The sequence below is a fragment of the Micropterus salmoides genome, unplaced genomic scaffold (assembly GCF_014851395.1).
Source record: "Micropterus salmoides isolate LMB-PRFRI ecotype aquatic unplaced genomic scaffold, ASM1485139v1 Ms_hic_scaffold_9, whole genome shotgun sequence".
NCBI lineage: Eukaryota > Metazoa > Chordata > Actinopteri > Centrarchiformes > Centrarchidae > Micropterus > Micropterus salmoides.
Genome location: NW_024044681.1, coordinates 33,273,936 through 33,286,524, shown reverse-complemented (window position 1 = coordinate 33,286,524; position 12,589 = coordinate 33,273,936). Strand labels below are relative to the sequence as shown.

At 38.5% G+C, this 12,589-nt stretch overlaps 1 protein-coding gene across 2 annotated transcripts; it reads left to right on the top strand.

The window, feature by feature from the left end:
• Positions 1-541: 541 nt before the first annotated feature.
• acer3 (alkaline ceramidase 3) lies at positions 542-12,196 on the top strand. Of its 2 annotated transcripts, none has more exons than XM_038707899.1 (11): positions 542-685; positions 3,792-3,902; positions 4,111-4,163; positions 4,389-4,441; positions 4,899-4,980; positions 5,091-5,126; positions 8,300-8,358; positions 8,469-8,570; positions 8,922-9,026; positions 9,112-9,157; positions 9,291-12,196. In XM_038707899.1, the coding sequence occupies exons 1-11, from the start codon at positions 583-585 to the stop codon at positions 9,300-9,302; spliced, it is 762 nt and encodes a 253-aa protein (XP_038563827.1). In that variant the 5' UTR covers positions 542-582; the 3' UTR covers positions 9,303-12,196. The 2 variants fall into 2 exon arrangements, with proteins under 2 accessions (XP_038563827.1, XP_038563826.1); XM_038707898.1 differs by having other exon boundaries at positions 9,249-12,196.
• Positions 12,197-12,589: the final 393 nt, after the last annotated feature.

Below are 12,589 nucleotides of genomic sequence, written 5' to 3'. Positions count from 1 at the left end.
AGAACAGTGAGGTGTAATACAGATGGTAACCACTGTAACATAGGAGTAACAGATTTATATCAGTTTATTCGTGTGTTATTCGTAAAACACAATAGTTGGTAAAATGCTTAGAATGAAAAAAAAATCAGACGGTGTCCCAAGTATTTGTTAGGATTGCTTTATTATTGTGAATTCAAGATATTTATATTGCAAGTCATTTCTATGAGTCAAGTGAGTGCTTTAATCAATTAAAATTCTCTTGAACTGTACAGTCTGAATACAGCACGTCTTTGTAAAGTGTGTTGCAATAGGCTACAGTAGCCTATTTTTCAAGGGCTTTCCTCGAGTGCATTCGGTTATTATTCGCTTAATTTTTCTGTGTAAGAACCCGAACCAAGGAGAACAATTTACAAATTCATCACGAAGTATAATGTATTTATTTACTTGGTGCTAACACTGTGCTGTACTATCTCTGTACAGTTGGACTGGACTTTCTTTTCTGCCTTTCCGTCGCTCCTGAGGAGGAGGAGGAGGAGGAGGAGTGCACGTGCTGTGATGGGACTACAAATCCGTTAGTACCCCACAGCCTCCTCCTCTTCCATCATGGCTCCCTCGGCAGACAGGCAAGGATACTGGGGGCGGCCGACCTCAACGCTGGACTGGTGTGAAGAAAATTATGTCGTCTCTTTTTACATCGCTGAATTTTGTAAGTAAAATAGAACGGCGTCATTTACACTAAATAAAAATGTGAATTTGTGGTGCGTTTAAGGAGACTTCTGGGGAAGACCGCCATTGTGTACAGTCGCCCCTGAATAACGTAAACAAGAAGAAGCAGCAGCGGGTGTAAAAAGCATTTAGTAAAGTCGTTTGTGTTATTGTGTTAGCTCTGCTTTCATGAATGCCCTAGTGTAAACTGCATGTTAGCTAACACGGCATTTAACCAAGCAAACAGAACAAAAGAGGAAAAGGAAAAGGTGTCGAGCTCTTGAGCTGTTTTACATGCAGCCTAACGTTAGCTTCACTCTAGGTTATTATACCAGCAGTAACGTTATGTGTCAGCTAGTTACGTTATCATAGACACAACCCAGTTTAACATTATTGCACATTACCACTAATTACATTAACTTATTTGTATCAAGTCGACTCTGGAACGTGGTCTTGCCTGTTTCACTTCACAAGGTGCATAACTCAAGTCATTCACGGCACCGCTTGTAACGTGATAACATATTTTCTCCACGCTATCAGGTCGCGTCATTGCTGTGTCTTATGATAAAAACTGGTCTTTATCTTAGATTTAAACTAGGGCGTAGGTTTAGTATCAATGATAGGGAGGGACACAATATTTCAAAGTTAGGTATTATAGAGGCATTTTTGAAGGTGAACAAGGCAAATGTTATATATTAAAAGACAGTCCTCCAGTCCTCTTTCAGCTGTGATTCATACACCCTACACATTCTTTTATGTTTCATTGTATAATGGAAAGTAAACTCTATGGAGCACAATTTAGGTTATTGTCATGCCGCCAATGGTGCTCAAGATATTAAGTGATGCAACAGTTACTTACAAGGAAAGTTAAACTCAGGCCAAGTGGGTCAGAGTTTACTGCTTCTCTTTATCTCTATATGTTGTCCACGCCTTTGTGGTGCTAAACACGTTGTAATGTCCTCAAATTAGTCCTTTAAGCCACTGTAATTGTGGAGTACATGTTTTAGTCCTTCTGTATTCTGCTTTCTGTATTCATACTGTAACATTGGCATTGGTTTAAATTCAGCATGTCAAGGACACTAAAAGTTTAAGCTTTGTTTGCACAAACGACACGCTGGCCTGGCTTGATAGTTGTTGGTGATTCATGTTACAATGGCTGGAATGTGGCATTGTATATATGGAAAAGAGACACTGGCATGATTTTAATCCCCATTTTGATGAGTGCTTTTGTGCATTATCTTTCTTTTTAAAACCCCAGCACGTGGTGACAGCAGAAGACTATAAAGAGTGTCCCACAAAAAGGGTCAGGTGTCTCATCACATTCAGATGTTTGCCATGTTGCTGAAATGGGAAAAATACAAGACTCCAATGCTGTAATATTCTTGCCGTGTGATGCATTTATTATCAGTACAAGTCCACACATTTTAAAATGGTCACTATGCCTTGATAAAGGCATAAGTGTCATGTTGGTTATGAAAAAGCAGTATAATTTTTTTAACTACTTAATGTGCTGGTAAATCTAAATGTTTCCACAGCACAGTTTGTACATCACCACATCTAGAAAAGGCAACGTTAGGATCACTGCTGAGCTCTGTTTTATCAGGTACCCTGTGGGCCTGATAATAACTGGTAAGTACACAGCAATGGCCTGTGGGAGGGAGGTTTAGAAAAGAGTGAACTATGCCCATCACAATATCCAGGAGCCCAGGGTGACTTCATCAAATGTCTTATGTCCAACCAATAGTCCAAAACCCAATAATATTCACATAAAAATGTCATTCTTGAAAAATGACTTAAGCTGGGGTAGGCAATTTAGTTCAGAAGCATTTTTCTCTCAGTCCGAAAGAAATGATTTGCTGGCCTACTTACCTGCACGCTCTCTGCCCGTGCACGCACTGCGCATGAAAATGTGTTTTAGCGGAGTGACTTTGGAGGGAGGCCTGAGGGGGGGGGTGGGATTTTTTCAGTTGGTTACTTTGGTGTCTCTTGCTAGTTTTCCGACATCGCCCACGCAACTTTAAATAGTTGCTGATTCATTTTGTGTCAGTAATTTAATTAATTGACTCATCATTGCAGCTCTAAGCAAGGGTGTCACTTTGTGCTGAAATGTGGTGGGGTAATTTAAGGGCTCAGATTAGGGGTGCAGTGATACACTTGCTCCCGAAACATAGAAGATATTAGAATAAATATTCTCTACTGTGATATATGATTTGGGGATCTGGGGGTCCTCCCCCAGAAGATTTTGAGCATTAAACACTTAATTTCCTGCATTCTAGAGACATTTTCCGGACCAATTTATGATTAAAATGTCTTATATATATATAAAGGGAAATGCAAAATTCAGGTGTAAGGTGACAATACAAAATATATAAATATAAAGTAATATAATTAGTAGTAATCAGAAACTTAATTTTTTTCAGCTTAAGTTACTTTCTTGGACAATGCACACTTGTTTCTTCTATATTTAAATTGTATTGCATGTTTCTTATTGTGCAAATAAACCTTTCTAAAAGAATTCACATTTGTTACTTAACATTTCTTGTTGCAAGCAATTGATCAGTACCAATTTAACAAATACTTCAAAAAGTGGTGGGGACAAAATCAGCCATTTCAAAAAGTGGTGGGGACATGACCCCAGTGTAAATGACACCTATGGCTCTAAGAACTATTGAAAAGTAACACTGCTGTCCATCCATTATTTACTATCCGCCTGTTTATCTGTTACCTGTATGTGTAATTATAAACCCAAATACTACCATATACTACTGTTATATACTACTAGTTAAAATCACGGTTGCACAGTAATTCAAGTATTTCAGTGCTGTGAATTCCTGTGTAATATTCAGGTAATACAATAGAAAATTCACGTGTGGTGGCAGTGAACATAGCAGCAGAAGGGTGTGCGTGAACTCCTTGCAGTGATCAGGTTTCTGTAATAAGAAACCATTCATGCTGTTATTATAACGACCATAATATGTAACCCAGGCTGTCTGGCTGAACTCTCGCTGCCGTCATGCCACCCAATCTCAGAGGCCTTTGGAGGTCTTCACATATCACACAGGTCATGTCATCAGGTTGTAATTTGTCTCTGTTGTCTTTTTTAACAGGGAACACTGTCAGCAACCTGATTATGATTCTTCCTCCAATTTGTGGGGCCATCCAGACATTTCGTGACGGCCTTGAGTTTCGCTACATCTGCTCTTTCCTCGGACTGGCAGGTTAGTCTGTTGAAGCCATAAATTTCCTGGCTCTATAGTTCATTAGTGGCAACACTGTAGCAAACACAATCTTATTTACACATCGTTTTTAACAGCCTTACCGGTTGTACAGTGTTAACTGCTGATACCATCAGTCATGTTGTGAACACGTGAAAATGTCCTGACTTTCATTTTTAATATTTCGTGTGGTTGTCTGTGCGTCGCCCAGCTGTTGGTGTCGGTTCCTGGTGCTTTCACATGACGCTGCTATATGAGATGCAGGTGGGCTACAGTGTTACATTGAAATCTCAGTATTTCAGCAAAAAGTGTACACACATAATAATGATAGGGTATCTTTTTTCCCCAATAATCTCAATTTGTTGCTAAAATGGCATGAATGAAATTATTTGTAATTGAAATATGAGGTCAGGCACTGCCTCGTGTGATGCTAAATTATGCTGAAACAATGTAATCCTATATTTGTTTTCTCTGTATTTTCATTTGCAGTTACTGGACGAGTTACCAATGATTTACAGTACATGTGTCTTTGTCTACTGTCTGTAAGTGGCTCAAACTTTGGATTTATTGCTGTTGATGCACTTAAGACTGATGGCCAGTGAGAACATATTTAGCGTGATTGTGGCTGTAAAATAAACCAGTCAACCCCTAATTGAACACTTGATCCATCCACAAAAGTACAGTGTGATATCTTCTTGTGGCTGTAGAGTGCACTGTATGTAATGGAACTATTGATTCTTAACTGGACTAGAGTATCTCATTCTTCTTTAGATCAGCTTGTTCTCTTTTATGTGGAGACGATCTCTCCACACTTCAGATTTCAGACGTACAGGGACTTACCCCACGTGGCGTCTGACGTGGGCACTCTTTAAGATCACCTGTGGTGGCCATGCCATGTGGTTGTTCGCAGCACCACGTGTCTTAACCTTGTGTTTCTCTTTATTCTTTATAGTTATTTAAGCTGAACATGTAAGATAAACACATTTATTTATTCTGCAGATATGAGTGCTTCAAACAAGAGAACAGCATCAGCTTATTTCCTATTGCATTATTATTAATCTTCAGCATCTCAGTCACTGTGGTGAGTATGCACGTTCACTATAATGGTGAACATTTACATGTATACCCTATTGTAAATGACGCATAATACCCCCATACCGCCTTGAGTAGTTTCTGTATTTATTTTTGCAGGTATACTTACTGTGGAAGGAGCCAGTCTTTCACCAGGTAAGGGCGTGCTCTGGGTTATGCTGACCTGGCTCATATTACTCATTGTTTGCTATTAGGGCTCAGTTTGCCTTTAGTCATTCTTACCTTGTGTAAACACAGAATGCAACACACATTATGCGGAATGCCCGTTGTTAAACATAAAATAGCATTTCATATCAAAGCAGATATGTAAAATTCCTTTAATGTAAACTAACTGCTTGATGCTCCGTTAAGTGTTTATTAAAGTGTAGCATAAAAAAAAACACAGATACCAAGCCCTAAACTCAGCACTAAATCCTTAACTATGGGCTCAAACCACAGTTAACGTTTGTTGCCAAGAAGAATCTCTGTAACCCTAAACATATACAATAACCACATGCACATTTAAAGTCAAGCACAGCCTCTTCTGTTATAGTAACTGTGCCTGGTTAGAGTCCCACTTTGTGTGTGTGTGTGTGGGTGTGTGTGTGTGTGTGTGTGTTGCTTGACAACAGTAAGGAAAATGTGAAAAAGCTGCCTTTGTTTACTCTTTGCAGCTGACTCTGCTAACTGATCACACAGCTCTATGGTGGTTCATTACAAGACTGATAATGTTGGAGCACGGTGAAATAGATTTACATAGACTTAGGTTCAAATGGCGACTTTGTGTACGAGTAGTTTTCTACTTCCTCAAATAGATTGTACTGAATTCATGTAGCCCTTTGTGTTGGTTTGCATACTTTGGTGGATTTGAGGAATGTAGCAAAGCAACAGATATACACTTGTACGCTTACTGTAATCAAACACAGAGGTTCCTAAACTTTTTGGCTTTCTTTGAATGTAATTGAACAAATACTATGTACTATGAGTCTACTTGCTTGATTATCAAGGAAAATGCAAAAAAACTGACCAGGCCAGGTGATTCAGAAAAGTTGAATTTAATTGTGTGACAGAGACTTTTTTTTGTGTAGTCTTTTAATCTGGTGATCCCCGTCCCCAGGTTGGGAAACACTGATTTGGACTGAATTGCTAAATTATAAATCATATAATTAATGCTACTTTATCAATTTGCTGATTAACCAGAGGAGAACTGTTAATAATTCTAATAAAAGATGAATAGTAGGGGTGTGACACTCACAAGATGAGAGGAGACATGATATTGGGTTCACGAGACTGAGACAACAACTACCGTTAACACTGTTTTTAGAAATCTTAAATGCTGAATTAAATGAATATTTTGAGCATCAAACAGTTAATTTCCTGCATTCCGGTGAATTTTTCTGCCTAAATTTATGGTGGAAATGTTTTTATTTATTTAAAGGTTCAGTGTGTAATATTTCTGAGGATCTATTGACAGAGATGCGATATAATATCCATAACTGTGTTTTCTGTGGTGTATAAAGACCTTACATAAGGAACCGTTATGTTTTTATTACCTTAGAATGAGCCATTTTTATCTACAAAACCGCGGGCACCCCCTTCTATGGAGGTCGCTGTATTTTGTCGTCATGTTTCTACCGTAGCCGACAACGGACAAACAGCGCCACAGAGTGCGTTTTGTCTTCACGGCTTTCTTCTTCTGCTTGTATAATTCCGGTAATGTAAACGGCCGTCACTACATTGAATATGTACAAAGTAATAATAATAGTAATACACAGTCTCTGATAGTCTTCTGGTTTATTAGAAGAGAAGTGACATTTGGACAAATGAAGGAGCACACGTGTTATTTAGCACGAGAACCGACAGCTTGTGGATCTTTATACCATGAAGCCAGACGAGTCGGGATAGATACAAACAGCTGACGGCAGAAATCACGGATGTTGTGGATTTTCCCAGATGGAAGACTATAATGTGGGACAGATGTTTTCAAAGCGGAGCTGAAGCTGTCTGTTTTCTGCTGGACAGGTAAATACGTTTGTCAGACTTTTGCGATGCAAAAGAAAGCTGTTGTTTGATAGCTTTAGCTGTTAGCTGAGACATGTTTCTCAGATGGAAAACATGTAATGTTTGCTAATGGTGATATATAACAAGACCATGTGCCTATCAAGTGACCAATGATGAATACTTTGAAACCGCCTACCATACTAGTAGTATGTACTGATTTAGCCCAAATGTAGTATGTAGTATGCAGTATGCAAACAAAAGCAAAATCTACAGTATGCCAAAAATGCCTGGATGGCGTACTGATTCGGGAAAATGTGTCCAGCAGCAACGTGAGAGTAAAGACTCGCAGCTGTGGGACAGTTTAAATGTTCATACCGCTGTTATTCTGTCTTTACATTCTGATTAATGTTGTAACGTTTTAACTTAAATCAAGAGACATCTGGCTTGTGTAAGGTAGAAGCACTTTGATAAAAAAAAATAAACAATAGTGGAATAAAAGGGGACTTTTGGCGCTTTATTATTATCATTATTCTAAATAGACATTACATTGTTAGTGTAATGTTACAGTTGTGGTTATAGTACTTGCTTTTTATTTGCATTTATTTTATATAATTCTTATTTATGCACCAATATACTGAAGCAAACATCTGCTACAGCTCGGCTGCAGTCTTGTTCTCATATATAAGATTTAAAAGAAGAATACGTTTTAAGCGTCCTCTTATTGTTCCGATTTTGAAAACCGGAAACTAGCAAAGCCTGGCGTAGCATGCTGCAAAATAAATCTATTTAACAGTTTCATACTACATACTATACCTTATACAGTATGCAGTATACAGTACATACTGCATACTGCGGTTGCCAGTAGTATGTAGTAGGCAGTTCGGAATACAGCTTTGGATAGGGGAGGGGGGGTGCAACTCGCAACCCTCACCACTAGATGTCACTAAAACACACTGAACCTTTAAAGGGAAACACTTTAAAGTTAAAATATTTTATTCTGTAAAATGACTCAACGTCTTTAGCGCTAGTAAGAGCACTTACTGTGGTCACTCGCCTTAAATGCACACTACACTCAAGGAAAACATTGTTGGATGGAAGAAAATTTGTCAACTTTGCTTCTATTGGGAAAGCTATGCTAGAATACTATGGCTATATTTGCATTAATCAATGTACAGCTTGAGATTGAGGCTTCCTGGAATTCAGCAATGGAAACACTCTGGTGACTTGATAAAATATGTAATTAGTTAGTAGTCATATGTTGTATTTGTCTTGCCCCTCAAGCCCTTGCTGTGTTTGAAAGCCAAGTCAATAACTGTGTCTTCTTCTAGGTCATGTATGGTGCTCTAGTCGCTTGTCTTGTGATGCGATCTGTTTTCATTGTTACATGGTAAGTTTGCCAGGAAGACTAAAAACAGTAGCCTAACATATCATATGAGTGTTGTTCATTAATATTCAATGGAGTAACAACTTTTTTGTCATTGTTGTTTTTGTTTCAAGGGTTTACCCATGGCTCAGACCACTGTGTTACACCTCCTTAGGAGTCTTTATGTTAGGGTTTCTACTGTGGAACATCGACAATATCTTCTGTGACACATTAAGGTGAGTATTTGTAATGGAAAAAAACTAAGGGCCTTGTTATTATGTATCAACAACAAAGTTACTTTTGGAATTCTGAGAGCAAAGTTAATTATCCTCCTTTCAACAGCAGTGGTGTGGAAAATGTTCACATCAACAGTGACATTAACCTTAATGTGACATCACAATGTTAATGTGATGTACTTTTGTAATCTCAAGGACAATACAAGACTCAAAGTAATGTCAAAGCCTGTAAAGCCACAAGTAATGACCTTTTAGACAATTTATTAGCACCCTCCTCTGGAGAATCTCATACTGTAGGAGATAGCATTTTTGTTTTGTTGTTGTTGGGTCAACACTTTTTTGGTCTCTCAGAGCCAGTAGACAAAGACTTCCCCCTGGTGTTGGCGTAGTTACACAGTTCCATGCCTGGTGGCACATCTTAACCGGCCTTGGATCATACCTGCACATACTTCTCAGGTAAGCTCCCGTAAGTAATTAACACGAGTCAGCTGTGGTGAGACAGGTTCATTTGCATTCATATCTAATGTTCATCTGCTTTTAGCCTGCAGATCAGGTCAACCTACCTCAAGTACAGACCAAAAGTAAAGGTATGTCTAGCCCTTACTCCCATACCTTTTATTTAATTGTATTCATTCATTCTTATATTTATTTGTCCTGTCTCATCCTAACTTTGTTCAGTTTCTTTGTGGCGTTTGGCCCACTTTCCACATTGAACCACAGAAGACGAGCTGAAACTTAGGGATGGGGACCAGCTGAAGGATGGTGAGATATCAAGACACCATTGGCACAGGGACTTGCCATTGTCCACTGCTGGGAAATCAGCCCACAGCTAGGGGGAAGGTAGACCCCAAGGCAACACCCCAGGGACCCTTCGGTTCTGCACTGTGGGGATTTACTAAGTACAGTATAGCACCGAGTCCAGTTTTAAGACATTGAAGATTTTTTCATTAATCATAATTTATTAGACTAGCTTTTCTTTAATTTTATTTAAGTGTAATAATTTAAATTTGCTCACACATTGTCAATGCAAATCTGACGTGTAGTCCACTGTGGTGATAAATGTTGAAGGGGTTTTAAATGTTATCTTAATTAGGGTTTGGGAAAAGGGAAAACTGTCATTAATTCAGAATTCACATTAGCGTATTTATGGTTGTATTTTTGATTCTGTGGAAATATGAATCTCCTAAGCCTAGAGATATTTGATCATCCAAGTATAACTAATGTTGTTTGCTTATGTGTAGTTTTAAAGGGAGCTCTGCTTTCAACATCGAGTATCACATTGTCTCACTACATCTGGGATAGTAACTGCTAAAAAGTGAAGGTGATACTGTGTTAGTGTAGCTGAGCTGTCTTGCCCACAGGCTTCATGTTTACTTGAAATTTTCCATTGAAACATGCAAAGACTGGAATGATTATTTTCTGTTTTTGTTTCATTGCCAAAGTTGCTCTGGGATTTAAAACAGACATGTAATGTGTGAGACACATTAATCTTGTTAGAGCCAACAAGAGATGCAATGCTTATAGATTTGTTACACATCCTTACACAACAGAATTTTAATTTTGTATAGGACAGGGTTAAATTTTACCAGGTTCTGTACACAAAGAAAGTGGAACCACTTTCTACATCTCAAGTTTCTGTGGTCAGAAAAAAACGCTTTCATAGTCTTTAAAGTGATACTGCATACATATGTGTGCTCTGTGAAGGGTTAGAATTTTATCAGAATCACAATGAGCCTCCCTTAGGATGTATTATGTTAACAAACCCCTTTGTTGGGATTTTACCAACATCTGGAGGGTCTGATCAGACACAGATAATGCAAACATGCAGAAAGATCACTGGGAATACTTCAGCTCAACTTGCCCATAGTCTGTCTGACATTATCATCGGCATGATTATAGTGGCTGATGTGTACAGCTAGTACAGACAGCAGTTAAAATAAGTTCAAATGCTGACAGTTTAAAACCCAGCTAACAACCTGTTTAAGAGGAAGATTTCCTCTTTGTAATTGTTAACATTCAGTCAAAGGATCAAGTGAATGAATGGAACCTGTCTGAGTCATTGCATCTTTATAACCTGCAGGGAATCAGGTACTAAACATTTATTTATTTTGTTACACTAAATCTTCTTAAAGGGTAACTTTGGAATGTATCAACGTGGACCTTATTTTCCCTTGTTTTTGTTTCTGTGTGACTAATTGGGATAACATTTTAGAGATTGATCAAGTTTTTTTTAACCCTTTAAAAACAACATAGTCACACAGTAACACAAACAAACTAACAGACCAAGGCAGTGGCAGACCAGCAGCTGTAATGTTCTGCAATGTAAAATTACTGTATTTTTCAAGGGAGTCTGGTGGCTTTGATGGGAGCAATATAGTGAGTGTTTCTGGTTAAACTTTACTCTTTGAAAAGGTCTATCTCTGTAGGGATCATTTCCACAATGTTGTCAGACACAAAAACAATCGGAGCCTGTCAGTGACAAAAACAAAGATTATGTAGCAGCCCTGTTTTGCTGGACCAATTCTCAAAGAATTTGTCCCAAATAGTCACATAGACACAAAAACATGGGAAAAAAAGGTTGAAAAATCCCCAAAGTACCCTTTAATATCTGTGTCACGCTAGAGAAGATTAATGGTGGTTGACTGTCTTTCATTCTTATTAGGATTAAATGACCCTTTAACTCTTTTTTTTGTATATTTATGCCATAGCATCAAGGTGAAGAGTCAGATGGCACATGGACACCTTGTAGAGGAAAAGCTTTGTGAAACAGTCTGTGATATAACCACTAGGTGGCATACATTTCTAGCTTATTTCAGACATTGCCAAGCACGCCAGCGTGCATGGAAGAACCACCACGTACCCACTGTAGAAGTTTTCATGAACTGGATCTGTAACGTGAAATGAAGGGCTTTTTATTTACAGTGTTTGTTTTGCTACTGTGAAATGGTGGACATGTAATGGTAACAATAGAACCTGGAGCTTGAAGTAACTGGTTGAACTGTGGAAGATGCATAACATTATTGTTTGGACATATTTGTATTTGTGTGGCCTCCTAAACTGCTGTGTGATGGATGATTTCCTGAGACAACACGTAATACAGTCACATTTCATTACGCCTACATGCTGTCACTAACTCTCATATGCTTAGGTATAACAGTTCCGTTAACCCAGTGTTGCAAACATTCATAAGCATAATGTATTAAAGATAAGTATTAACACTGTTCAAATGTCTGAGTGGAACGTTCACTGTATGTTACTTTGAAATCACTGCTTATGAGTAGAGGTGAGCAGCTGTCAAAGAGGGTGCCTTATTGTTATCCTTGCAGTGTAATCCAAGTTGCCTTGATGTTCATGATAAACCATTCAAATAGTTTCTTGTGTTGTGCAGTGTGCCCTTCCACTGATGATCAGGAGGACAAATGCCTGATTCTTTGGCCTTCCATTCGTTCCATGTGTCCAACATGTTCGTTGCATTTTGTTCTAATGATGTTAACTGTAGCTGTAAGTGATGATACTTAAGTCCAGCCCAGAAGAGCAAACTCTGCCAACATTTTGTTAAACTTTGATCATGTGCCAGTCTTTAATGATGTCCTGTATTGTCCAATAAAAGAAAACGTGTCGTACAATTTGCCTACAGAAGAAGTTTGTTTTGTCTTTGAAGCCACCCACTGTATTAACCAATGACTCCTGAATTCTTTATCTACAGTGTTGTGGATCTTATCACAAATAATCCAATGTTAGTTGTTTGAACTGAGTCGTGCAATTCCAAGGTGTGGCATTCACTGGCTGTGCAAACACTGCAGGCACCATATTTCAGTATAGCTCCTCACAGATATAGGGGTGGTTTGCTCTTTCCCTGTGTTTGAACTGCGAAGCTGACATTTGTAGAGTGGGTTAAGATATTTTCGCTCAGAGTACTTTGAGGAAGTACTGTTTTAATCACTACACCATAAAAATTTGCAACACACTGTAGGCTTGTTCCAGGCTTGTTTGTGTTGGACACAGCTCAAAGTGTGTGT

Coding starts and splice junctions, on each gene's coding strand:
- acer3 (XM_038707898.1), top strand. CDS start 583: ATGGCTCCCTCGGCAGACAGGCAAGGATACTGGGGGCGGCCGACCTCA. Junction 8,359..8,468: donor TCTGTTTTCATTGTTACATG/GTAAGTTTGCCA, acceptor TTTTGTTTCAAG/GGTTTACCCATGGCTCAGAC. Junction 9,158..9,248: donor AGTACAGACCAAAAGTAAAG/GTATGTCTAGCC, acceptor AACTTTGTTCAG/TTTCTTTGTGGCGTTTGGCC.